At 44.5% G+C, this 26,364-nt stretch overlaps 4 protein-coding genes across 4 annotated transcripts in view; all 4 read left to right on the top strand.

Annotated features, from left to right (window-relative positions):
- The first annotated feature begins 678 nt into the window (after positions 1-678).
- LOC143372427 (outer dynein arm-docking complex subunit 3-like) lies at positions 679-10,571 on the top strand. Its single transcript, XM_076818570.1, has 10 exons — positions 679-769; positions 2,489-2,610; positions 2,703-2,843; positions 2,911-3,012; positions 3,076-3,273; positions 3,347-3,462; positions 7,954-8,310; positions 8,386-8,530; positions 9,501-9,653; positions 10,356-10,571. Exons 1-10 carry the CDS (start codon positions 679-681, stop codon positions 10,569-10,571), a joined length of 1,641 nt encoding a protein of 546 aa, XP_076674685.1.
- A 1,608-nt stretch (positions 10,572-12,179) lies between these two features.
- LOC143372011 (protein pelota-like) lies at positions 12,180-14,476 on the top strand. Its single transcript, XM_076817788.1, has 10 exons — positions 12,180-12,346; positions 12,668-12,736; positions 12,805-12,897; positions 12,964-13,114; positions 13,171-13,284; positions 13,343-13,483; positions 13,546-13,768; positions 13,835-14,027; positions 14,098-14,204; positions 14,291-14,476. Exons 2-10 carry the CDS (start codon positions 12,696-12,698, stop codon positions 14,389-14,391), a joined length of 1,164 nt encoding a protein of 387 aa, XP_076673903.1. The 5' UTR covers positions 12,180-12,346; positions 12,668-12,695; the 3' UTR covers positions 14,392-14,476.
- Positions 14,477-14,930: 454 nt separating this feature from the next.
- Positions 14,931-17,449, top strand: LOC143372010 (pescadillo homolog). The gene is made up of 8 exons (XM_076817787.1): positions 14,931-15,068; positions 15,193-15,426; positions 15,503-16,010; positions 16,086-16,225; positions 16,311-16,570; positions 16,640-16,827; positions 16,893-17,068; positions 17,145-17,449. The coding sequence occupies exons 1-8, from the start codon at positions 15,045-15,047 to the stop codon at positions 17,406-17,408; spliced, it is 1,794 nt and encodes a 597-aa protein (XP_076673902.1). The 5' UTR covers positions 14,931-15,044; the 3' UTR covers positions 17,409-17,449.
- A 6,543-nt stretch (positions 17,450-23,992) lies between these two features.
- Positions 23,993-26,364, top strand: part of Dpy (fibrillin-like protein dumpy) — a 109,988-nt gene continuing 107,616 nt past the window's right edge. The window contains exon 1 of the mRNA XM_076818569.1: positions 23,993-24,277. Within this exon, the coding sequence (XP_076674684.1) occupies positions 24,274-24,277 (4 nt within the window). The 5' untranslated portion in view covers positions 23,993-24,273. The remainder of the gene's footprint in view (positions 24,278-26,364) is intronic.

Here is a 26,364-nt window from a genome sequence, read left to right as displayed (position 1 = left end):
AAATATAAAAATAAACAGAATAAATAAACATAGTCCTTTCATAATAATAAGGACAATTATAATAATGATTTATTTAAATAATAATATTAAGTCGCATATAACTAACTAAACTGTATTTATTTTTACAATGATATTCTCACTTTCCGCTATTTCGAAATCGCGCGAATTGCAAATCCTTTAGGCGCTTTGCTGTTTCTTCGCTCGCATTTCCAAAAATCTTCATAATGGTTTTGTGCTATTATCTACTTATTGAGACTTTATTATTCTTCATTGTTCTACTGTTTTTATTGTTAAAAATGATTTTAGCTTGTTTCAGACTAATGATAGAAAGTAAGTTTGTTTAGTTTAAATAAAGATTTAGAATTTTACCACATAATAAATCATTTTAATTACTGAAACGTTCTATTACCCAATCCCGGGATTAGTCTCGGAATCCCGAGATAGGCTTTAAAAAATCCCGCGATCCCGTGATACTAAGTAATGGCCGGGATTGTATTCCCTATGTGTGAGCGATCGTAGGACTATTATTTTTAATACGAGATACCTAAAATATAAATGCAAATATACATCTGCGCATGATCCTGATGGTTCTACCTATGTAGTATCGTCACTAGGACAACGCAAGGCGTTATTAAGTCGATAAGGACCGCGTGGACGTTTGAGTACTACTGTAAGACCATGGCCGATCCTTTGACCCCGAGTGTAGAGAACAAACTGAACGATTTGAATAAGAAAATCGCCGAGATCAAGAAGAAGATCCAGTTATCAGGTAAACCAGTCGAATAAGCGATACCGCGAGAGGTAATAAAGCTGCAATCAGTTTACTTAATCATAGTTTAATATTCATATATTTGCCGCATTGCTGCACGAGAGGCGTAGCCCGAGAGAAAAGAAGGAGATTCGCTGACATTTATTTCCCAAGCAAGTTCCTGATTACACGCGAACATACATAAGAACACGTTTAACCGGAAAGACTAGAGCCCAGAAAGAAATGTTCGTGTCACATAAGCGGTCCCCCCAGAAAAGAAAAAGGATATTTCCACTGGCTTATCGATGCGCTGCTATCAAAACGTTAATTACAAAATGGATATTCCAGTAAGCATTCCTATTCTGCCTCGTTATGAAAGCGCCGTTTCAATTTACGATCCTGAGCATCGCCCTGGAACAATATTTCCTGGTTGGCAATTATGTCTGCTGCGATTTGATTATGTATATAGCTTTTCCTCTAACGCCATCGTACATATTACATTTTCTATTTTAGAGAGTGCCTGTATACTTTGTCAACTGTATCTGGTAATGTAGTAATTTCTATCGTGAAATTTTTTCACGTTTTCTCTAATTTACACATGAATACATAGGGAGGTATAATGTAGTTAATCGCTCTTAACTAATTAGGGTGAAAATGAGGACCTTGTGGTAAGAGGGGTGCAGCTCCATCTTTACCACCGTCGAGTAAATTAGAAAAAACTTTGATTTAACATTACAAAGAGAACACTAATTGAAAAATATATATTTTCACAGAATAATTAGTACCTAGTTTTAGTAGTACTTTTTATTTCTATTTTGGGATAATTAAAGATATAAATATTAATATTAATATTAATATTAATATTAATATTTCTATTTCAGGTGTTTGTGATAAATCACACATTTTTTATCGGATTTTTTTAGTTTTATCATATTTTATAATACCGTAAAGTCGATGCATGGTCAGAAAACCTCCCAAGAAAAGGTCGCCTGCGTCATTGGAGCTAGTCCCTCGAGAGACACCGCGATTACCATTTTTCGTGCTCTTTCTCGAAATCGCCTAAAAGCCCAGCGATCAACCTAATATTAACGGATCCTCTTAAACGAACTAGCCACTTTTAAGGGAAATCGTGACGTCGATTTAAGCGATCCAGGCAATTTCGCCTTCTCCCCTTGGCGTACATGCAAAATACGTCGATCGATCGCTAGCAACCAGCGCAGTCACGACTGGCGTCTGTTCTACGCTCCGACTATTATTACAGAAACGTTTTTATCCTGTCCCCGCAGGTTAATTATCGCGCCGCCGCTTGTACGTACGGTTACGAAGACGCGGAGGCGATTAAAAGCCGATTGACTTCGGGATTCACTTTGCGAAAGCGAACGTAGCGGGACATAATCACGGGGACAGAGCATTATTGTGCGCCCATTTGCCTCGGGCCGGCGACACCTGCTCTTCCCATTCTTCCCTGCATCTTTTCACGAATTTTTCCCGCGTTCGACGAACGTGCCGCAAACGTACATGACTCGCAGTTCGAGCTCGGTGCAGCGAGATTCTTATTCCCGGGATATTGACAAATAGAGTTGCATCTCGATGGGGAACGACATTCCTCGCCTACGTAAAGCCCGCGTAGAGAATAGCCACGCTCGTTCGCGTGTGGTCTGGGACGAGGGATAGATGCTATCGTGGCCCGTGCACGAGGTTAGACGTGTTAATAACGAGACCCGTACCCGTTACTTGCAGAGGGACAAAGGAAGGCGAATTTCGAGGAGTACGAGGCGAAGAAGCACGAATACGCGGAGAAAATCGCGACGCTCAAGCGGACTGTTAAGCAGCTGTACGCGGAGTACGCGAGAACGAAACACGTAATTGAGGCGGGAGCGGGTGGCTGGACAGATTCTGCTCCTCGAACGGGGAACTGAATTTCCTTCGCGATACGTTTCAGGACGACGGGGAGACGGAGAGGGGGATTCACGCGAGTCGCGAGTCCTCGGCCTGTGGGAGAAAACGTAATTTAGGCGAGACAATTGGTAAAGTGCAGGAGGACAATGTGCGCTTGAGAAAGAGGCACGATTTAATTAAGTATCAGCGCGAGAAGGTAAGCAATCGAGATAACCGTCTCTGAAAGAATATCTCGCCCGTATTCCGGAGTAAATGTTCCTCAGAGGCGGCAGAAATTAAGCTCCCTGTCGGAGGAATACGACCAATTAGTGAACGACAAGATGCAGAAGATGTTCAAGAGGAAGACGGAGCACCCGTTGCGAAACGTGAGTGGAAGCAGCGAGGGAAATATGGTTGCGAATGCCTGAATTGTGATCGTGATTCCGCAGAAGATCGTCCAGCTGGAGGTGCGTCTGGAGCACGTCAGGATGATGCAGATCAAGGCGAACATAACTCGGATGAAGTATCGATCGGCGCGCGCCGAATTGAAGGAGAAGTCGGTGCTTTACGCGTCTTCCTTGAAGAGCCTGGAGGACGAGATCAGGGAGGAGGAGAGCGAAATTAAACGTCTGCAGGCAAGGGACGAAGTTGATCCTCGATCTTGCATTTAGATGAGTTCGTAGGAATAAAAAATCGAGCTGAATGTGCTCTTGCGTGCAGGGCGTGAGGGAAGAGGCGATCAAGTTGAAAGATAACACGCAGGGGACGTTGATAAAGGAAGAAATTGAAGTCACGAACTGCAGCAAGGAGCGGAACGCCGTGCTCGAGGAATACAGGTTCGAATTTCGAATAATTAAGCGTAGATAGTAACTGAACAAGATTACGTAACAAGCTATTTCCCGCGAAATTATTAAAAATAAGGAGGATACATCTTCCTCGAAGGTTGTCATCCACTAGGGGATTTTGAAATTCGGAGAACCATTGATGAATTGTAAATTGTAAGAGAGGACACGAGGACTCCCTTGATCTTTTTTAAGGGTTTGTAGCGGTCGTCGGCACCAAATATGAACATTTGGCGCCAGCAAAACTATTGTTTAGTAAGTGGCTTTCCGTTCCTTTCGTGGTTGAATTTTGAGAAAGCATGTTTTCCTTCGAGACTTTCATTTACGGCCTCAATAGTTATTGCGGGTATCATAAACCACGAGTTTCCGAAGGGCCCATGATGCGAGCCGGGCGGCCTGCGATCGGCCGCGTCGCGCGCCTCGGGGCCTGGGGCAAATCCCGCTGCATTGCCAGGAGTATTCCTCCCGCCAGATCTCACCCCTCTTACGGTGGAAGCGCGCCGAAAACGCGCGAAGTAAGTGGCGCGATTTGGGCCTGGGAAATTACTGATTGATAGACACCGGCATTGGGTCAACCAATTAGGGGAGGTTTCCAGTCGCGCGCGTCTTACCCGAAATTCATGTGTCCGGCAGACGTCAGTCGTAAATCGTATTTTTTCCATATTAAAAATATATCGTTTTTATGAATAGAAGTTGATTATTTTTTGTTATTTGAGTTTATAAAACTGTTTATTCCATTGATAAAGAGCTGATTACCACTAATTTTGTTTGATTTCCACTGTTAATTTTCATGTAATAAGCATTTGTTCTTAAGGGGTAGGGGAGACCGGGGCTAAAAGTTCCGGGGGTAAGTTGTTCCGACGGCTCTATCTTCAAAATAAAAAGAGCGTTGTACTTTAAATTATTTTTTCCGTGTGAGTTGATCACGCCACTCTGTCCCCGACTTTAATAGCGTCCGCGACAGCGAATTGTGTGGTTGTAAGCAAGGACCTATTAGTCGCGTACCAGATAAGTAAAAATTTTTCTATCATTACTTTTTGGTCTATTTCAATTATTTAACGTAGATATTATAGATTGAATCGTTCTTATGGATCAAATGACATTTAAGAACATGGTGTAATAGTGTTTATCGTTTGAATACATGTATAAGCAGAATAATCTTTGAAATTGCTACATGTGTCGGTAGGGGCTAGTTGTTACCGTGACTTGGGGCACGTTGTTACCGTAAAAACTTGCCCCAAATTCGATTTTTTAAAAAAACTCAACGGCATTCGTTTGTTCATCGTATGCCCATGTTTGCCCATAAAAAAATTTCGTTTGCCCACCCTTCAAAAGAAAATTATGGCAAAAATAAATTTTCATCAGCACCCCCATGAAAACATTTTAATGATTTGTCGGTGGGAAATTATTGTCCTTCGTTTGCCCACGTTTGCCCATAAAAATTTTTTTTTGCCCACCCTCCAAAAAAAGTTATGAACAAAATAAAAGATTTGTCTTCATCACCCACGATGAATGCATTTCAATTTTTTAAAAGAAGGATACGAATATACCCGGCCTGGCCACGTTTGCCCACTCTCAGATTTCATTTGCCCACCCTCCAGAATTTAAATAAAAAATAAAAACCTCGAAAAGAAGGGTACAGGTGAAGCGATCGCGTTAAAGTTCGATTTTTCTAGAAAATAATATCAAAATCGTTCTTTCAACGATGCAGTCCGTTAGTTTAGATATAGAAGAGATTTGCCCATGCATTAATTTCGTATGCCCACCCTCCAGAATCGAATTATTAACAAAGATAGCCAAGAAGTGCGTCGTTGGAAATAATTCGAGAGTATCGCCAGACATCTGTTTACGTTTCGGCAGTGGCACTCGGCGCTGCGCCCCTTTAGTTAGGGTAGCAGCGCTGCGTGTCGTCATCGAACGTGCCGAAACGTAAACAGATGTCTGCGACACTCTCGAATTGTTTCCAACGACGCACGAAAGTCAGTCGGTCTACAGAGTTCGGGCGCAACTCTTGCGAAATCGTGCGTTCATTTACGGTTTGTGAAGTAACTGTGACATTATATTATTTTCCGTTGTGCGATATCATTGCGGTAATTAGTGAAAAATAACTAGAAAACCACTCTGGTATTATTCTGCACATGCTGCAGATGTGTGAAAAGTGTGAAGTATTCGATGAGCGATACAAATTGAAGTGGATAACATGTCACCAAACACCTTTAACCTTTACGGTAAGAACAATCCATTTTGATAATTCATTCGGAAAAAAAACGAACGGAAAGGTATTCGGTTTAACGGGTACCGCACTTCTTGGCTATCTTTATTAATAATTCGATTCTGGAGGGTGGGCATACGAAATTAATGCATAGGCAAATCTCTTCTACATCTAAACTAACGGACTTCATCGTTGAAAGAACGATTTTGATAATATTTTCCAGAAAAATCGAACTTTAACGCGATCGCTTCAACGGGTACCGCACTTCTTGGCTATCTTTATTAATAATTCGATTCTTGAGGGTGGGCATACGAAATTAATGCATGGGCAAATCTCTTCTACATCTAAACTAACGGACTGCATCGTTGAAAGAACGATTTTGATAATATTTTCCAGAAAAATCGAACTTTAACGCGATCGCTTCAACGGGCACCGCACTTCTTGGCTATCTTTATTAATAATTCGATTCTGGAGGGTGGGCATACGAAATTAATGCATGGGCAAATCTCTTCTACATTTAAACTAACGGACTGCATCGTTGAAAGAACGATTTTGATAATATTTTCCAGAAAAATCGAACTTTAACGCGATCGCTTCATCTATACCCATTTTTTCGCGGTTTTTATTTTTTATTTAAATTCTGGAGGGTGGGCAAATGAAATCTGAGAGTGAGCAAACGTGGTCAGGTCGGGTACATTCGTATCCTTCTATTAAAAAATTGAAATGCATTCATGATGGGTGATGAAGACAATTTTTTTATTTTGTTCATAACTCTTTTTTGGAGGGTGGTCAAACGAAAATTTTTGATGGGCAAACGTGGGCAAACGATGGACAAAGGAATGCCGTTGAGTTTTTCCAAAAATTCGAATTTGGGGGTGCTATCTTCACAGACCTGCCGCAAATGTATAAATTGTTTCCCCTGTGCTTTAAGATGCGAACATATGAATGAAAGGCGGAAAGGGACACGACTTCGATCGAAGATATGCGTAAAGATAAATAAAAACTGTCGCTTTTGGTTTTCTTTTAAAGATAATACATTTTTGTTGGTCCGAACCTTCATAAATAACCATTATTAATAAAATTCTGCTTTATTTCATTAGAAAATTAAATGTTTCATTAAAAGGCAACTCTTATATCATAGTAACAACTTACCCCAATGCGATAACAACTTGCCCCATATAGGGGTAAGAAGTTCCGCTTCGATCAGCCACAAATAAATTACTTTCTATGGGAAACCTATTACAATATATTAAACACAAGCTTAAAATCAGAAGATATAATAAATTTAACAAGAAATTAGTCAATAGTGAAGAGAATAACTACATTATTTTCCAGTCATTTTTTATGTTTTATCGAAATTGGAACTTTTAGCCCCGGCCTCCCCTACGGTTTAGGCAAGTTCACCCTACCTGGGGTGGTGATATCACGGAGGTTTGTAATCAGTTGACTGTCGCTATGGCTCGAACTAGAATCACACATTTTCGTTGTTTTTTTTCTCATCTTTTGCGTCGCAGAATCATTAACAAATTTTGATAATTTCGATAGTTCAAGTTTGGACATCCACCATTTTGTTAATTCTTCATCAATCTAATTAATCTTTAATCCCTGCCATAGCGACAGTCATACAGATTACAAATCTTTTTGGTTTCATACACACGGTTCCTCCAAAATCGACCACGCAGTCGAGGCGTCTTTTATTTTACACTTATTTTGGCGCAAGCAAGCATTATAAAAAAAAAATAAAAAAATAACAATTTTGTATTCTCAAAGCACGTATTAATTAATAGAAAAAACTTCAATAATTTAGTAAACACATTCTTTTTATGACAAAACAAAGTTCCAAACAGAGATGTTTTATCAGGGCGTCACATTGGAAGTTGTTTAGTTTTGTAATATTTATTTGTATTTTGTATAATTAAAAAGTCACGAGGACAAACATCCTTTACGGAGAATGTTGGTACCAATACCATCTTTCACTTAAAAGTACTACTTATTAACTCGTTTCTTGAACATTTACCCTCAATCTGTTTCTCGGCGGATTTACTAAAAACAACGCGATAGTTACACCTTCGACAACAGTCCAGCATTCCACCCTCGAAGCAAATGAAAAACCTCCCTTCGCTAAAGATCCCGCCGGCCCATTTCCATCGTTCTTCCCAACAGTTTTGAGGCGAACAGCTTGTAGCAATCCGCACATGTACTCAACACACCCCAGTAGAATGTATCCTTTCGCGAACGGACAGGGGCTAAAGAGAATCCTGTTCCGAAGCCAGGCAGCGCGTGCTGGAGCGAAAAACGGAACTCGAGCGATTGGAAAAGATGATATTCCACTCGCGTCCGCGCGAGGATTTCGACACACGTGGGAAAAGTCGCGTGCAGGCCGCGGAGGACATTACGAAGGACGAGGTGACACGCCTGGAAGAGGCATTCGCCAAGCTCCGCGGCGCTACCGGTGTGTCCAGGTCCGAGGACGTCCTGAACCGGTTTCTGGGTCAGCGGGCGACCAAGGATAATCTGCAGAAAATGCGGGTGGCCACGGAGCAGGAGAAAATGGCCTTAGAAAAGCAGAGGCAGGAGTTCGTCGCCGAGATGGAGGCCAGAAAGTTCTCCGAGACGAAGAACGCGGAACAGTGAGTAGTTGATCCTTGCGACTTGCCAAGGATATCGAGCATTCCGCGCGCCTCCCCATGTACAATGTGCTTTAGAAACGCGGAAGAAGTTGAACAGCTGAACAGTGGCATCGAGGAGCAACGTTCCCGCCAATTAAAGGCCGAACAGGGGCGACGGAGGGTCGAGGATCTCCTGCGGGATGTAACTGGGACATTGTGGAATTTGTGCAAGAAATTCCAGGTGAGTAGGTTCGCGAAGGGGTGCACTTCGTGGCCACCATTCCGTGGATTCGAGGATCTGGCGTGAAAGGGGATAAGTGAAACATAGCTGACAACTGTTGCAACGAAGAGTTTTTAATTAACATGCGCCCCGTTCAATGAACCGAGGAGATATCGCGATGAATTAACACTTCCCAAGGCGAAACGTCCATGGAATTGAATCCCCATAGGAGGAGCTTGTACCGTGTTAAAATGGCCGATGGAAATACCGTGTAAATTCCTAATTAAATTAGTGAAGGCGCGTTCGATGGCGCTTAGAGTAATGGAACCGCCTCGAAGTTCCGCACCGACTATATTGTCTTTGGAGATTTAACACCCCCGAGTTGATTCCTATTCGTTCTTCATCCACCAATGAATATCCTTGGACGATCTCTCAGTGTAATTCTCACCTTGCCGAGCCGCTGTCCTAAGCATTAACACCTCCCTGCCTGATCGAAAGCAAACACATCGGCAGCACGTCGTCCCCCGAAGAATATCAATTATCGATTCAATCGATCCCTAGAATCCGTACGCGCAACCCTAACTCGTTAACTCGCCTCCCGATCTTCTATTTCCTCTTTCACTTCTCTGCTAGGTGCGGGCAAACACTCGGGTTGCTAAAGAATTCCACGGCTTTTGTAACGTACCAACACGAATTTGAACGTTAAAGGACTCCCCTTTCTCGGGACTTAAATTCTTCTTGCCGTTTTCTTTAAATAGAATCGGTAAGTGTGTGTACACTGGTGGTTTCTGATAATGTAGATTGATAAGCGGTAAAATTTTAAAAAGTATCTAAGGGCAACGAGCTCCAAATTCTTGATCTTAATTTTTCAAAATTAGGTAACGACGAGTTGGTACGTCGAAAATATATCTTATTATTCGTAATAATAAATTGTGCTTCTGTGTAACAGTTTAAGGGTGTAAGAGAGCCAGGATCAATTAATGCTTTTCAGGATATACTTGATCATTTGCCTGAGGATCCAAATGAAATTCAGAATCCTTTGCATCTCGTGGAATTAATGAACGAAAAGGTTAAGACCGTAATTGAATCTTTAGGCGGCCCTGATAAGTACCTTGAAGTCCTGAACGAAATAATAGTCGACAAGGTAAACTCAAAATTACAGTATTACATAAGTTTTTAAGTATTTAGAAGATGCACTGAATGAATCCAGACAGGTGTTGCACAAAGTAGTTACTCAGCGATAAAAAATTACAGGAGAATCTAACAGAACATATCCTTGTCTCTTTTTCATTTAGAATCTGATATCAGAAAAGTGATTTTGTTGAGCATATACCCAATGATTCTTAAACAGTCTACAGTTACCAAAGCAATCAAAATTATTAATCCTCGAAAGGTGAAACAAACTTTACTCTAGGTCTCAATTCTCGCCTCTATTCTATAAAAACACGATCCTACGCACAGTTTACCAATAACATTATACCAGATAGATACATATCGTTCTTTTTACGAAGTGCAAATTGACTTAAAAAATTGTATTAAAAATAATGAACATTCACTCCGCTTATATCAACTTCTACATGAAAATTGACGAACATAATTCCTAACTATAGTATCCACTGAAGTATCTTAGAGCCTTTTCACAAGACACACTTTTATTTCTCACGACTGGTATGTAAATGTACCCACACATTTTGTATCTCATTTTATCCTTTTTTTACATGCTATTTGTGTCTGTTATATAAATATATCTAATTGTGAAATTCGAGGGCCACAAAAGTGGCTCCTGTGAACAGACCCCTACTCATTTAGGAACAACCTCCAATACCGAAATTTTTCAAATATTCAGTTGGAGACATTGTCGATTACGACTACCTCGGTTGAAGGAAAAGCGGTACTCACGAATGGAGGGCAGCTTTTTTCACGATTTCCATCGTCAGCAACACCAGCGACGATACCGTCCGAAGACGAGGAAGACGTGCCAACCAGAAATGTGCTGAAGAAACAGGCACAGCAACTGGTCGATGTGAAAAGTCGTCGAAAAGGATTCATCTTCAGAAGATAAAATCTGTAATAAGAAAAATAATATATGATATTGTATATGTACACGTAAAGTGTTACAAATTATTTCAAGGACTAATGTTTACTTTTAAATATTCCATTTAGCAGTTAACCCCTCACTTCAGGCCAATGTATGTAGGCCTAACGCTTTTAAAATTGGTTTAATTTGATATCTTCTATAGAAATGGTCACTCAAGTTGTAAACTTATAAATCATATAAATGATTCATATAGACGTAGAAAATTGATAGGGAAGTGTAAATGGAAACTTTAAATTCGAAAGTGTGATAAATTATTTCATGTGTTCGTTTTTTTAAGTTACGTCTGTGGCATTACGACGACATCTATCGGTGCATTGTGGCAACCTGTGCTATGTGTTATACAACATATATTACCATAAATGAGGTATAGGAGCGGTATTCTCAGTTGCTACTTATTTTTAAGCAAATGCTTAAGCATTCGGCATCCTTTACTAGCTACTAGGTTAATAGAGGATGCCGCATGCTTAAGCATTTGCTTAAGAATAAGTAGCGACTGAGAATACCGCCCTAGGATAGACGTATCACCTTATGGGAGTTCGTGTCACCATCCAAACCACCTGTGCCCAAGCTATGTTACCGACCCATAATCTAGAGACTGAATTTAATGGCCTCTGCTCATCAACAGCATCCAACTTAGGAACTACTCTGAAATGTGTTAAAATGCTGAAAGATGCGTGTGTGCTTACATACGTGTGAGTTGTTTAAAATGAGAATTTGACATAGACGCAGGGTTCGGACTAATTATTCTGCTGCGATGAAGGGGGAAATACCTACCGGAGCGGTGGTAATGTGTGCGTGAACTGACGTTAGCACCAAGCCAGCCAAGTGACGCCAACGCGACCGACACCACGGCCAGGGAAACTAGCGTCACCGGAAATATGTTGTTGACGCTGGTTGGTCGCGGCGTCACTCGCTTGGCACTAGCGTCGGTTAGCGTTGTGGGGTTTCGTGTTTATGTTGTGGTATGCCTGTTTGCGCGCGACTTTATAATTTATCGAATGAATGAAGAATGAATGAAGTGAGTTATAAATGTTTATAATTAATTGTTCTTCTGTTTATTAGTTGCTAAGGTTTTTGTTACATTTTATGTATAAATTCATTAAATATTCTGTTCCCCGACCTAACGGACGTTTTCCTTAATTCCTCGATTATTCACGTTGTCTATCTAATCGGATATCCCCCACAGCGTAGTTCTTTATTTAATCCTATATTTTTTATTTTATAATATAATATCCAATAATATAGGTTATACATTTTATTTTTGCATTTTAAAACTCTGACTCAGTTAAAAAATGTATACTTACTTCAAAACGTAGGTGTGACATCCGAAAATGTTCTGTAAACAAATTATTTGAATGTAAGGGAACTATAATTTCAAAATAACTCCGCGTTCTGTTATTTCTAATAAATCATTATCTATAGGTTGTACTAAATCATCTATCAATGTTCTTATTAATTCTAAATCCAACCCATCATCGAAAGCATTTATGCTGGATCCATTTTTTTTTGTATTGCTGCTAGATATACTCGTTCAGCAGACATAGAGAAATTACGTTTCACGCCATTTGTAACCCTGTATTCAGAAATAATTCGCCAATTGAATCATGCATGGAACTGTCGATCGGCGGAAAAGTATCATGTTTAACATATGGCACGATTTATTTTACATCATTCCAATTAAGCATAAAGCATGGAATGTATGACTTTCCTAAAGTCGAGTCTGTGCAATTATTCTTAAGGTAATTATACGACTTTTCGTCGAACATCGTGGATACATTATCCGGCCATGATTGGAATCTAACCTACGACATCACAATCCCTTTAACATGTAACATAATTTGTAAAGAACTGTTAAATAAACTTTTACTAATGTTTTGTATTTGGTTTTATTTTCAATTGTCTGATACGTTCGAGTGGCTCTCAGCCACTGACACGGATATTAATGTCTTTGAAATGAGAATTACATCGAATTTGTTTTAAATCTTACGTATTGTCTAACTTCATTTACACAACTAGCTTAAAGTTAATGAAACACGGAGTTTAATGCTTTCTATTTTTAGATATAATATATAAGAGAAATTGTATAAAATGAAACTTGTATCAAAGAATGTTGACAAGGATGGCGAAGGGTAAGCGAGCTAATTTTATCGATTAATAATAAATATGGAACTGTTTGAATTAAAACCAAATCTCTTAGGAGCGTGTCCCTTGTCCCAGAGAATACGGAAGATATGTGGCATGCTTATAATCTAATCACTGAAGGGAATTTCGTTAGTGGTTCCACTATTAGGTACGAACGATATTTCTCGAGAGCGTTAAAGAAACTTCCTGTAATGATTAATCGTATCTCTTATAGAAAGGTGCAAACGGAGTCTGCGACTGGTAGTTCTAATAGTTACAGAGTCAGAACTGTCCTTACTATATGCGTAGAAAACATCGACTTTGATACACAGGCATGCGTTTTAAGACTGAAGGGTAGAAACGTAGAGGAGAATAAATACGTTAAGGTAATGTCATTTAAGATCATTAAGGTGGTGAAAAATGTTTATGCGATTCTTTTTAGACAGGGGCATATCACACGTTGGATGTGGAGCAGAATCGAAAGTTTACAATCATTAAAGCTAAATGGGATTCGGTTTCTATGGAAAGGGTTGATACTGCGTGCGATGCTACACAGGTGAAATTTTAATATCGCAAGTAATAACGGTAATAAGAATGCTGTAATATTGTTTTAGCACGCAGACGTTGCCGCCGTGGTGATGCAAGAAGGCATAGCACACATTTGCCTGATAACATCTAACATGACAATAGTCCGTGCTAAAATAGATCAAGTTATTCCCAGGAAAAGAAAAGGAAACATTTCGCAGCACGAAAAGGTTTTGTTCTTCAGCTAGTCCTTTTATTAATTTCCACTATAAATCCATTTTGAAACTTGCAGGGTTTAACAAGATTTTACGAAAATATAATGCAAGGAATTTTAAGGCATATAAACTTTGATATCGTGAAATGCGTTATTCTTGCTAGTCCTGGCTTTGTTAAAGACCAATATATGGATTACATGATAGAACAGGCTGTTAAGTCGGATAACAAAGTAATATTAGAAAATAAGAGTAAATTCTTGCTTGTGCACGCCAGTTCCGGTTTCAAACACTCGTTGAAAGGTAAATCGAACTTTATTGAAACGTACGAAAAACAATGGTCTCTATATTCGCAAGTTTTCGCAACAGAGGTTTTGGCTGAGCCTGCTGTGGTCTCCCGAATTGCGGATACGAAGGCAGCGAGCGAGGTGAAAGCTTTGGAAACATTTTATACGATACTGCAGACTGATCCTTCTAGAGCGTTTTACGGGAAAAAGCACGTTATCACAGCTAACGAAGCGCAAGCTATCGAAACGTTACTCATCTCTGATAAATTGTTCAGGTAAAGAATCTAATATTATCTCGCGTCTTAGTTCACCGCGTTTATTTACCGTTACAATAATTCTATTTAGATGCCAAGACGTCGCTTTGAGAAAGGAGTACGTAGAGCTGGTCGAAACTGTGAAGGAGTCTGGCGGAGATGTGAAAATATTTTCAAGCCTTCATGTATCGGGTGAACGTACGTTACGCGTATATCAATCTTAACAGTTGGAACGCGGATATTTTTTAACATTTCTTTTTATGATAATTGTATGTTGCATTTAGAGCTGGAACAGATTACTGGGATAGCAGCTATACTACGTTTCCCTATGCCGGAGTTAGAAGATGAGAGCGACGGTGAGAGTGATTCGGATGACGACGATTAAAAAGGTTAATGTGCTGACGTGCAACTTTGTACATATTTGTGCTGTGCGCAATCAAAACTATGTTACTAATAAAAGTTCAAATCAACGCTTTGAAAATATTCCAGATATCCTATTTCAGTTACATCAACGAATACTCTTTTAATCTCAACAATATCCTTCATTCGCAATATGTATCGATTTCCTGTTTTAACCTCCTCTTTGATGGCAGGGACCTAACATTTTATGCAACTTTCTGTCGATCAATAAGGACATGTTCGTATTGTTTCCTTCATCATCGAACGTAGTTTTTTATTTAGTTCTAATTCTTATCATGCATTGTTTGTTCTAGTATCAGTAGATGGCGCAATTTTATTCTTCTAAACTCAGTCTCCTGTTGTCAGGGATCGGCGGGCTTAAGCTACGCTGATGGAGGGGGAAACACCTACAGGAGCGGTGGTTATGTGTGCACGAACTGCGCCTGCGTCAGTCACACACGCATTACCACCGCTCCTATAGGTGTTTCTCCCTCCATCAGCGTAGCTTAAGCTCGCTGATCCCTGCCTGTTGGGCACTGTTGTCTTTCGTTAAAGAGCACGTGGAATCGTTGTCGGATTGATTTTTTATACGTTTTGATAGTTTTCGAGTTTTAAATCGTATTAACATCGCAACCCGACATGGTTGTAATAGGGAAGAAAAAGGTACTTCTTAATATTCTTTACATTCCTCTTAAAAGACAATTGTGTCAGAGCAATCGAGGTTAATTTGTATTGTACTCTAATCTGGCAAGCTTTTTTAATATGTACCGCCTTTATATTTACTTAGTACCAGTCAGGAGAAGGAGCGCAGTTTATGTCGAGGAAAGCTGCTTTGAAAAAGTTGCAGCTTTCTTTGACTGACTTCCGTAGACTGTGTATATTGAAAGGTATATATCCAAGAGAGCCGCGCAATCGCAAAAGAGCACAGAAGGGTGAACCTGGTATCAAAATACTATATCACAAGAAGGACATTCAGTTCTTAATACACGAGCCAATAATATGGAAACTCAGAGACTACAAGGTGAATTGAATGGAGTTATCGTTATCAAGGTTCCAAGGAACAATTGCCAATCTTTAATCAAACTGTGTTTCTTTAGATATTCAACAAGAAGATTGCGAAGGCGAAAGCTTTGAGAGACTTCTCAAATATGAAAAGATACTTGAACAATCATCCTACGTTAAAATTGGACCATATTGTTAAAGAACGCTATCCGACGTTCATCGATGCGCTCAGAGACCTGGATGATTGCTTGACGCTGTGCTTCCTGTTTAGCACATTTCCATCCCTCACTCACATACCCAGAGATCAGTCCATATTGTGCAGGAGACTGTCGATTGAATTTCTGCACGCTGTGATTGCCGCTAAAGCTCTACGCAAGGTATTCGTTTCCATCAAGGGTTATTATTACCAGGCTGAAATCAAAGGTCAAACAATAACTTGGATCGTTCCACATCACTTTTGCTTCGAGCCTCAAGCGAAGAATCAGGTGGACTTCAAGATCATGTCCATATTTGTGGAGTTCTACATTACAATGTTAGGCTTTGTTAATTATAGACTGTATCATACGCTCAACTTGTATTATCCACCAAAACTCACTGCTGCTGGTAAGACGATTTTACCTATACTTTCACAGACATTGCGTATTTGACACTGGTTTAACGTTAACGTTCTATGCGTAGAAAATAACGACAAAATCCTTGTGGACGAAGAAGCGTATGTATCGGAGAGGATAGGCGCGTTGAATGTACCTTTAGTCACTCTGGATCCTTCTGTGCAAAGTGCGGAAGACGAAGAGTTGGAAATGGACCAGTTTACAAATGTGAATATGAATGAAATTAGAGCCATGCGTTAGAACACCACATATGCTCTGCGTATATCGACTGACACGTAATTGTTCGTTTTAGGAGGGTGACGCTACAAAATTGGAAGAAGCAAAACTCGAAGCAGAAAAAGTGAAGAAGTTGAAAACGCTGTTCAAAGGTTTAAAAGTTTTTCTAAACAGAGAAGTACCGAGAGAACCATTAGTTTTTATTCTGCGCTGCTTCGGCGCTGAAGTGTCGTGGGATAAGTTGCTTTTTGTTGGAGCGACGTTTGATGAAAGCGACGAAACGATAACTCACCACGTGGTAGACAGACCCAGTATGACGAAACAGTATATTTCTAGGTAACGTGTAACATTTTTATTGTACGAAGTTCAAATATAGAAACGAGTGAAATTGTTTGTTTTCCATAGATATTACGTTCAACCGCAATGGGTTTTCGATTCCGTGAACGCCAGAGAATTGATGCCAGTAGAAAAGTATCTAATGGGCTGCGTGCTGCCGCCACATCTTTCACCGTTTTCGGACAGTCGCCACGATCAGGCTTACATTCCACCGGAGGAACGCGCTCTTATGGATTCTGATTTTAAATTAACCAATGGTACGTGTTCCTACATAAATCTTCCACGAGTTCCAACGCGGATGCATGTAAATGTGATTTATCAGACGCAGGTGAGTCCGACGAAGAGTCAGAAACCGAGGATGAAGAGGAAGGAGAGAAAGCAGAGGGCGAGGATTTACAGGACTCGGATGAAGAATCCGAGCAGAAGAAAGACGAAGAAGCCAATGACGCGGAGATGTCAAGCGCGGAGAAAGAAAAGCAGCAAGATCGATTGAAAAAGGTTGGCCACCGTACCGGAGACAAAATATTTCGGTGAAACTTTGCGCGATATTTTCTCATCTATTTGTTCGTTACAGAAAAAGGAGATGAAAGTGAAGACTGGCGCGGTGACGAAAGAAAATCCATGGGAGAAGAACCGCCAGGAGAAGCAGGAGTATCGACTGCGAGAACGTATGATCAAGAAGAAGCACAGAAACTTGTACAGAAGCATGATGAAGGGTCGCGAGGAGAGATCCAAGCAAATATGGCTCCTCCGTAAAAAGCGACGCCTGCACGACGCCGCTGAGAAAGAGAAGCGCAAAGAGGAGCGGAAGCAGAAGAAATCCAAGCCCATTGAATAAAAGCGATTAATAAAACGCCAAGCTCCAGAAAATAGCAGAAACATTTTTAAACATTTTTACTCTCACTGTACATACACCTAAGTATATTGAAAAGTATTCGAAATTAAGAACCTTTTACAGCTCAGAACTGGGACCAGAAATCGGACGATCCCTCGAAACATAAATCATCGTCGGCTCGATAGCTGAACCAATGACGACTTTCTCGATCGTCGTAAGTACAGTTACGTGTAATGGAGAGATGCCTCCGATCCAGTCCTCCCACTTGTCGGAAGCCTACGCGTACGACGATCCTGGTCCCTACTTTTCCACCGAAGGACTTTGAAGGCCAGACTACCCACACACTCTGGCCCACGCAATCTGGATGCCGTCTGTGTCAGTGCACGAGCGCGTGTACGCGGTACGATCCTATATAAACGGTTCGCTTGGGTCTTTTTGGGTTTGATAGCCAGCTGGAAAAAGAAAGTAAAAATCCGGGCACGTTCGGTCCTTAGTACGAGCACCACCTAGAAGGTCGTGCATTGATCTCGAACGTGATTTGCTCTTTATTCGCCGGCTACTAAGGCTCGTCTGATTAGTCCCGTGACTTTCGCTAGACGAAATTAGCATCGAAGGACAAAGCTATTTAGCCGCGGACAAATTACCATCGATGCATCCGGTCGTTCTATGCGTCACCTTGGATCGAAAACATCGGAATCGGACGCGAGCGTGTCCGCGACACTGCCATTCCCGCGATGCGTGAATTTCAGCGTTAGGGAACGGCAGTGAGAGAGAAACCCGAGGACTTTGGTAACACGTAGGCGGTATTTTTCAGACGACTCAAAACTCTTAACTGATCCACCGCGCCGCGACCGTAAAAGCAAAAGTGCGTCGCCCAGTTGCTTATACGGCGAAAGTGAAGGCCCGCCCCGTTATTCCTTGGCTTCCTAGGCGATCGTTGCGATTTTCACTGGTTCGTCTGGGGCCATTTGGAATTTCGGATTCGAGGCACGAACTTCGCCGCTCGTAACGCGGTGTGGTAGATTCCGATGCTCTAACAATGGCGATTCGGACTTGGATCTCTGTTGGAATAATAAAAAGTTTGAATAGCAAAGAATTCGAATGGCGGAGGCTCTACCGTGTTTCTTTTTGGAGCAATGGGTGTCTCAGTATAAAATGCGGAACTTTCTGCACCTCCCCTTCGATATCTTCGGTTATTTGCAGTGGTGACTGAACCGATGTATCGCGACAAAGGCGTTGGTGAAGTCACCAACACTCGCCAGGTGTTGGGTGTGTGCGAACCTCGCGTGCGGATTGGGTGCTTACGTCACCCTTGCTATTCCTGTTCCAGGCCATCTCCTTCTCGAGTATCCTTAAAACGGCCGTCCCTAGAACCTGCCAGCGCGCTCTAATAACGCCCTAATCTCTCGGAGGACGAGCGACGGCTCCAGCGACCGCAGGATGCTGCTGCCTCGCTTCGCTGGATACGTGGATTCCGCGCGATCCGTCTGGAAATCAACGGCGACCCGAGAGGAGCCGCGGTGAAATTTAATTGGAGAAAGAAGCGAGCGAGTTTAATGGATCGAGCGATCGAGCGTAATTCGATGGAACTTGCGCACGATCCGACTCCCGTGGGAGAATTCCTCGAGGGATGAAATTATAAGTGATCGTTAAACCGCTCTGGATCACGTGGTACTTATTTTTGCGTTCTAAGAACGGGAATACCTTCTTTCTTGACTCGAGGGGTAGGATGCATGGCAGATATATCCTCGGAGGCGGATTTGGAATTTTAACGACCCTGACAAGCGTTTGCCGCCCATTTCCACGAAATATCGTGAAATATTTTAGCCCAAAAGAGTCAAGATAATTTTAATTCGCTACATGAAAAAAAGGGAATTGTGTTTAAAGTTATTTCAAGCCTCTATGTTTAAGGGGTTACATAAACCTAGAGGTCCGGAAAAAGCACACAAGTTCAGGATTTTTTTTTGGCCTCTGAATATTCTCGAATACGTTTGTACGTTTCACTGATCGACGGAATTTTACACGGTTCCTGGTTGTTTTCTCGAAAACGAAGATACCGAGGCTCGATTTGGTGCGATACGCGACGCCGTCTGCGTGGGACGAGCACGAGAACATTGGGACTGCCCACGTGAAGCGCCATAACGCATCGGGCAGGACAACGGAAACGTCCAAGGCTCTCGAAATTGCATTTGGATGACCGAGACGGTGCTGGTCGCGAAAAAAAGTGTTATTCCCGCGTACATCGACGAGGAAAGGATTACTCTGACTCGACTTATAATTTAGCATGTGGCTTTCCTGTTATTTCACCAAATCCCAAGAGCGATCTCCTTGAAGCCCAAGGGGAAACGATTTCTCTCTTTTGAGCAAATCAGTTAGCCGTAGAAGATGGGAACATCAATCGATAGAACATCGTATATCTCTGTATTAATCACGCGAGACGGCTTCGAGAAGACTGTCCTTGATTTTCATCAGCGCCCCTCGTAATTACGCTGCAACGTTTCTGTCGATGGGATCCTCCGCGATAAAGAAGAGGCGGGATCCGTTTTTCTCTAGTGAACAGAGGATCATTATTGCCGTGGAGGAAAAAGTGTAATAAACGATGAAGGATGCCGGGCGTACACAAGCGAGCGGATAATTATATAATCAAGGCTGTTACGGGATTAGATAATCGACGCTCCGCCAGCGATAGAGGCTTGCGATCGTTGGTTCGAAAATCGCGAGGGGTGGCGGCCGGGGGCGGCATTCGCGATCCCCGCTGAAAAGGAGCGTCGCCCGGATTAATGCTATGCAAAGGATATTCAAACTCGACCGGCTTTTTTACACGTTTAATTGCTCGCCGGTCGTTGCCTCGGTCAATGATTAACTCCGGTGATTCCAGGTGCCGGCAACAAGCGATGCGCTCGCTCCGGCATCGAGCTGCAAGCGTCCACGCCGCTTCTCTTCATTCCCGCGCGTAAAAACTACGATCGCATTTATTAAGCCCGCAACGACCAAAAAACACCCCTAACGATGTTTAAGCTCGCGTGACGCGGCCGGTTCCGTTGCTCGGCGAGACGTTCCTCAAACTCTCAAGCGAAAGAAATTAGCGAGGGACATGTCTAACGTTTATCCTCGTGTAAAATCGTGAGATAGAGGAGATTGCGGCGGCGTTAAAACCAGCCGCCGTTACATCCCCCCATTAAACTTCGGGTGGCTCGTTGCGCGAGATGAGTCAAACCGACGGCCGCGCGTTTAGCCGCGGACCGTCGCGAGCCGGTGTCCCGTAAATCAAACGGAAAGGCTTCCACGGCGGTTACGCGGCGCCCGATCGAAACTGGGAAATCGACGGCGAGCGGAGAGGCGAAAGACGCGTGCGCGCGCGACCTCCAGCTGATCAAGGAATTCCTGTTGCGCGGACAGGAAAAGCGCATTATCGAGCGTGTCGCGCGGGCCCGCGGTCGCATTGTGTGATGTAACGCGGTGAATCAACGCGGATCGACGATCGTTCACGTCGCCGCGGAGACACGTGCCCGGCGCGTTTGCAAATTGGTCAATTACCGCGGCGACGACGACATTAGCCGGCGTTTTAATCGAGCGCCCGTTCGTTGCGTTCCGACCATTGATCGATCATCCCCGATCGGCGATAGGCTCCTGGTTACCTGCAAAACGAGTAGTCGGAATTTTTCAGCGCAACCGAAATACCACTGCGACCGCGAATCTCTTTTCTCCTGCCGCGACGACAGGCGGGAGTCTTTCATTAACGCGCATTAGCGCTCGTTTAGCAAAAGAACCGATAGTCGAGCGTTAAACGAAGGAAAGCGGTGATTGATGAATCGGTTGGTAATATAGTTTTCAAGAGGATCTTATCTCGAGGGGGAATGGAAATTCAAGAAGCCCTGATGTAATTAAGTCCGATGCTATCACGTTTTCGTGTGTTTTCTACGTTTTCTGATTAAGCAGGTACTTATGCACATCTGCTTGTCGATTAATCTTGCCCTCGTGGATCTTTTCAAACTCCCTGTCCTTCTTCCTCTGGATGCGGAATGCCTGTACCTACTTTTACAAAGTGCTCTTTCATTACAGCTGTTCAGAAGCAAATCCGGGGGTTGCATAAACAAAGAGTTAGAAATACACGGTGAATGCGTTCAATTTCGCTCGAAGAGTTCAGGTATCAGCAAGGATATTTATCACAGAAGGCCCAGCCCCTGATCGATGTCTACCTTGACTTTCGTCGCGGAGGGCGCCCCTAAATGATGTACAAGATGTCCATCGGCCGCTTACAAGGCGGTTGCGTGCCGCACGGTGGATCTTTTGAAATTTGATCGAGCAACCGATCGCTCCTGCCGTGGCATCGAAGTTATCCCCGGTTGGCCGGGCGGATGGCGCATCCTCGAAAAGAATACGAAATGAACGTGTGCCCCCACGGGCCCGTTACCTACACCACTACGCCCTGGCGTGCCGCGAGGTACAAGGTGTGCTTGGAAGGCACACCTGGGATCGTGTTTCTAGCTGGAAAACTGCGCGGGATGGCGTAGCCTCTATTCCGCGCGATTTTCCACGGACATCAAGGCATTCCATCGACTCCAGTACCCGCTTCTTCGCGAAATGTGAGCGAACAGGCGCAGGAAAGAAGAACAGAGCGGACTTCAGAGTAAACATTCCTCGAGGAATCTCGCGTTCAACCAGGGATGGAAGCTTAAGAAACAATGATACGTCTCCGTTGCTCGAGATCGCGCCAGTGGAGGCAGGGATAAAGAATGCGATCCCGCGAAAGCGAAGTTTACCCCTTTTTAATCGAGCAAAATGTTTGCGTATCGCCCGAGGATCGTAGCCTGGATTCACGGAAGCCAGAACCTCCCGGCCGGCCGGCCGGGACTCATGGATCGTTGCCCGATGCTTTAAAAGATTGCACCGTGCCTCACGGATCGTTGCTCCGATCCGCGGAAGGAAAAATTCATGGGATCTGGGGATCTGGTCGAGAGAATCGTTATGCGTCGGCTCGTGTGTAGACGACTCCGGCTGGAACAGGAAGGACAGGGAGTCGGGGACCGAATAGCCTCGAGGATATCGATAAAAAAAACTTGTCTGGTATTTCGCGAGGCGAGACCCGCGCAAACATTTGCGCTGGCCAGTGTAATTATTGAAAGAGGCGCGAATTCATCCGAGCGAGGTGCTCGTTTCACACTTTCGGCCGTGCTTGCCGAAGATGTTGCACCGGGAATCCCTAATTACCCGCGAGGGAGTAAACCTCGGGGTATTTCGAAACAAGCGGTAGAATCGAAGACGCGATCACGGCTCGGCTTCTTAGTAGCTACACTTCCCCGAGCAACTATTTGCAACATTGAACGTTGCTCGTTTCTTGTGTTCGCGGTAGGTTCTCTGGAAACTGCGAAGAGAAGGCTAGAATCACGAATCCCCTCGTACATCTCTGATTCGTCTTGGCGGGCGTGAACGGAGGTAAGATCCTGGGAAATTACTCGCAGCGTCGGAGGAACAAGCCGCGCGGCAAGGTACCACGCGGTTCTAATGACACTGTACCCAGGCTAGAGTAAGTACATCGGTGTCGCTGAACCTCGAGCGCCCCGAGGCGTTTCACAGGCGGAGGCCACGAAGAGGAATCCATGGACGCGCGCGGCTGCATAGTTTGCACCATTACGCTTAATCTACTGCCTGCCGTGGCCACGGCCGATTCATGAAGGCATAGAAGGGAGGCACGTCACCAGGAACGCGACCGCTCGTCGGACGTCCCTCGTTGATTTGTGATCCGGCGAACGGAAGACGTGGCTCGCGGGCAGAGTGTCGGACGCGCGGAGCGGAGGATGCGCGCCGGGCTGGAATCCCAAGCGTCCCCCTCGCGAATCTTCCACCATGTAAATCCGTCGGGGAGGCAGAAAAATGTATCGGTATCGCTTTCGCGCCTTCCCCGTGTGAATTATTCATGAAAGAACGTGTCGAGCAACTGTACTCGTTATGTTGGCTTGATGGATGTTGATGGGCTTTCGGTGCGATCACACGGCTCGTAGGTATTTACAAGATTCTCCGAGCTTGTGTTCAAAGCTGAGCCGACTCTGCTCCTCGCATCTTGGTTGACCGGCCTTCTTCTCTGACTGGAGGAAGAACGCTGCGCGTTCAGAAATATCGAGGGTGGTCCCTCGCCTCTATGATCGCCAGCACCATTATCTGGTAGCATTGAAAATTTGCCAGACGAACAGCGTTCAACCTTGGAGAACGGGAACGCGAAAGTTCTCCCGGGACGCCGAGCGCCGAAAGCCGCCAGCATACCAGCTCCGATTGACCTCTAGCAACAGGATCATCTGTCCTCCAAGACGCTTAACCCACGGCCCTAGCTGTGCCTCGCGCGCGGCCAGCCAGCCAGCCAGCCAGCCAGCCAGCCAGCGAGGGATATCGCTTGCAGGCGTCGAGCTCTCCGAGTTCGCGCGTCGTTCCAGCCGCTCCACGTAGCTCTAGCCCTGCCGTGGGAGTGAGCCAGAGCAGGTAAGAGGAACGGTGGCCTGCCGGCCGAGGGACAGAGAGAAGATGAGAGCGAGGTTCGTGGAAGGAAAAGGAGAGGTGGGAGACCGGTGAAAAGAGAGAGGTCAGCCGAGCGGAGAGAAGGAACGTCGGCCAATGAGACACCAGGTTGGCGATGACGTCGTCGTTGTCTCACGTCCAAGTCTCACCAAAAGTCTTCGCTGGCCAGCAGTTCGTCCGCGGTCTCCCGGCTGGACGAGGAGTTCGTCCCATTACACGACTTTCATCGACCGAGAGGTGCTCGGTTAATTAGTTCTACTGTTTATTCTTTCCCTTCCGTCGGACGACCAGTGAAACGCGCCAACATTCGTCCACGGATACGAGGAGGGATCGTGGCCGAAGGAGGCTGCTGTCAGCCATGGGTAAGTCTGCTCCAGTCCACGGGAACCGTCTGCTTCAGGGACTACCAGCTTCGTCGTTCTTCTCCTCGATTTTAATGCCACTTCTCGTCCCCCCTCCCCGAATCCCCGTGGACGAAGATACCCATCGATATCCGGCGACGGTTTTCACCGTGTGGCTCGAGTAGCCACGATTTCACCTGCAAACCTTCGAATCGATCTCGCCCGAGTTTCGAGTCGACGATCGCTAATCGAAGACTGTAACGCGAACGACCCCGCTGCAGCCTATTCGAACTCTCTCCGGAGAGCTTGCCGTATCCGGGTTTGGCCTCCTCTAAAGTCAAGGTCACTGCAGATTCGCAAGTGTCTAGCGCAGGCTGGAACCACTCGGAGCTGGAGTACCGTTTAAGGTCACTTCGAAAAAAAAAACAGGGCAATTAGCGTGGTCACGCTCGATGCTCCTCAGGTTCTCCAAAATGGTCGCCTGCCCTCTTCGAGAGGCTTTGTTCCGTTTCGACGAGAGTTGCCGCGCTCTTCTTCCCCTCGATCCTGAACCTGGTGCGCTGGAATCTGGCCTTGGATTAATAATAGATATCCTTGCGAAGGATGTGGAACGTCCGAGGCGTCTCGATCTTCCGTAAAAGTGTTACACTTTTGCCGCGTCACTTTCATCTCCAGTTGCTTCGCGTAGGAATCCGGAGTAGTTTGGAACGGTGGAATTCTTTCGAGAACTTGGTCCCACGAATGGACACGTCGATTTGGATGATTTGGAGGGGAGAAAGCAGGTCTTCTATCGCGAAATCGATCAGAGTTATGTGAGCGCGCGGGATAGCTTCGACCTTTAGCACATCCTTTAGGCAGATGGTGTCAAGGATGTGCGCGAGGTGTGCATGGCACCCGATCAGAAATTATGCGACTACCTGGGCGTAACGCGAACCGGCTGCCTATTTCCTGCGCGCTAACATAAATCCTCGATATTCGTTCCTTCGCCATTCTTCTGTCCTCTCCTGTTTCGCCCTGTCGGGGCTCGTTCCGCGCGTCCGCGGACCGTTTAATCCGCGTGTTGCACCTTCGGCTTTTCGACGGGCCAGCCCGCGGCACTTCCGGTTTCGTCAGTGGCGGCGTAAACGACTTTAGAAAGCGAACAGGCACGGGCAAAGTCGCGAGGACGGTCCCCCTAAAAAGGACCGGCCGTTGCAAGTGTTACCCAAGTGCCAACCGACTTATTTGCCGATGACTTATTCGCTGGACTTGCGTCACTATCTGCTGTATAAATAGTATACTCTCCTCTCGGAGGATCGATTAGCGGAAGACTGGTTCGCCTCTCGGAGTGAACAGGGATCATCCGCTGTTACCTAACTCCCACGGTTTCCCGGCCTTGGATTCACCTGCTCCCAAATGGTCACGCGAACCGCCCAACTGAGGCACCCCGAAATGCTAATGAATTCAGGATCGAGCCAGGCCAATTTCCAGAGGAGAGGAAATGCAAATTAGCTGGCTCTGGCAGGCCCGTATGGGGACCTGCTGTGTTCCCAAAACAGCACCGCCGACGGTGGACAAAAATTGCGAATAGTAGGGAGGGTTTTAGGTAGCAGTGGCTGTTCGAGCGCCTCACGAGGCGGCTGGATGATACACCGCGGTCGTACGTGATCCTTGGTGCAGTGATTTCGCGAGATGGAACACTTTCTGTGACAAGTATAGGAGAGTCCTGCCCGGTCTCCAAGCGGGATCCGGTTTCCATCGCGAGTGCGTGCTTTCGCGTAGACCTCGATGCCTCGGGGGATGTGCAAAAAGGATCCTAGGATGATTAAGCGTGCGACGGGGTACCGGTAAAAAGCACCAGTGCAGCGCGTCTTCGTCGCGAGTGAGTGAGCAGTTGGATGAATATACAAAAAGGATACAGTGACGGGAGTGATCCTTTTGCTGCGCTTTTATGGACTTGGAACGGGCGTCACCGCAAACTCTGGATGTAACGCAAGTACCTATTTTTATCGACCAACTGCTGGCGGCCATTGCGTAAGTCCTGCTGGGAATATAAAAATATAGATGATTAGAGAGGATCGTCGTTAAATCGGCTTTCATCGCGACTACACAGTCTACGGAGTATAGAC

This window comes from Andrena cerasifolii, chromosome 8 (assembly GCF_050908995.1).
Source record: "Andrena cerasifolii isolate SP2316 chromosome 8, iyAndCera1_principal, whole genome shotgun sequence".
NCBI lineage: Eukaryota > Metazoa > Arthropoda > Insecta > Hymenoptera > Andrenidae > Andrena > Andrena cerasifolii.
The sequence above is the reverse complement of the archived record's forward strand: the minus strand, read 5'-3'. Positions and strand labels throughout refer to the sequence as shown.

Coding starts and splice junctions, on each gene's coding strand:
- LOC143372427 (XM_076818570.1), top strand. CDS start 679: ATGGCCGATCCTTTGACCCCGAGTGTAGAGAACAAACTGAACGATTTG. Junction 3,463..7,953: donor GCCGTGCTCGAGGAATACAG/GTTCGAATTTCG, acceptor TTCCGAAGCCAG/GCAGCGCGTGCTGGAGCGAA. Junction 9,654..10,355: donor ACGAAATAATAGTCGACAAG/GTAAACTCAAAA, acceptor TCAAATATTCAG/TTGGAGACATTGTCGATTAC.
- LOC143372011 (XM_076817788.1), top strand. CDS start 12,696: ATGAAACTTGTATCAAAGAATGTTGACAAGGATGGCGAAGG. Junction 13,484..13,545: donor ACATTTCGCAGCACGAAAAG/GTTTTGTTCTTC, acceptor TGAAACTTGCAG/GGTTTAACAAGATTTTACGA. Junction 13,769..13,834: donor TTTCAAACACTCGTTGAAAG/GTAAATCGAACT, acceptor TTTTCGCAACAG/AGGTTTTGGCTGAGCCTGCT.
- LOC143372010 (XM_076817787.1), top strand. CDS start 15,045: ATGGTTGTAATAGGGAAGAAAAAG. Junction 15,427..15,502: donor GGAAACTCAGAGACTACAAG/GTGAATTGAATG, acceptor GTGTTTCTTTAG/ATATTCAACAAGAAGATTGC. Junction 16,571..16,639: donor ACGAAACAGTATATTTCTAG/GTAACGTGTAAC, acceptor TGTTTTCCATAG/ATATTACGTTCAACCGCAAT.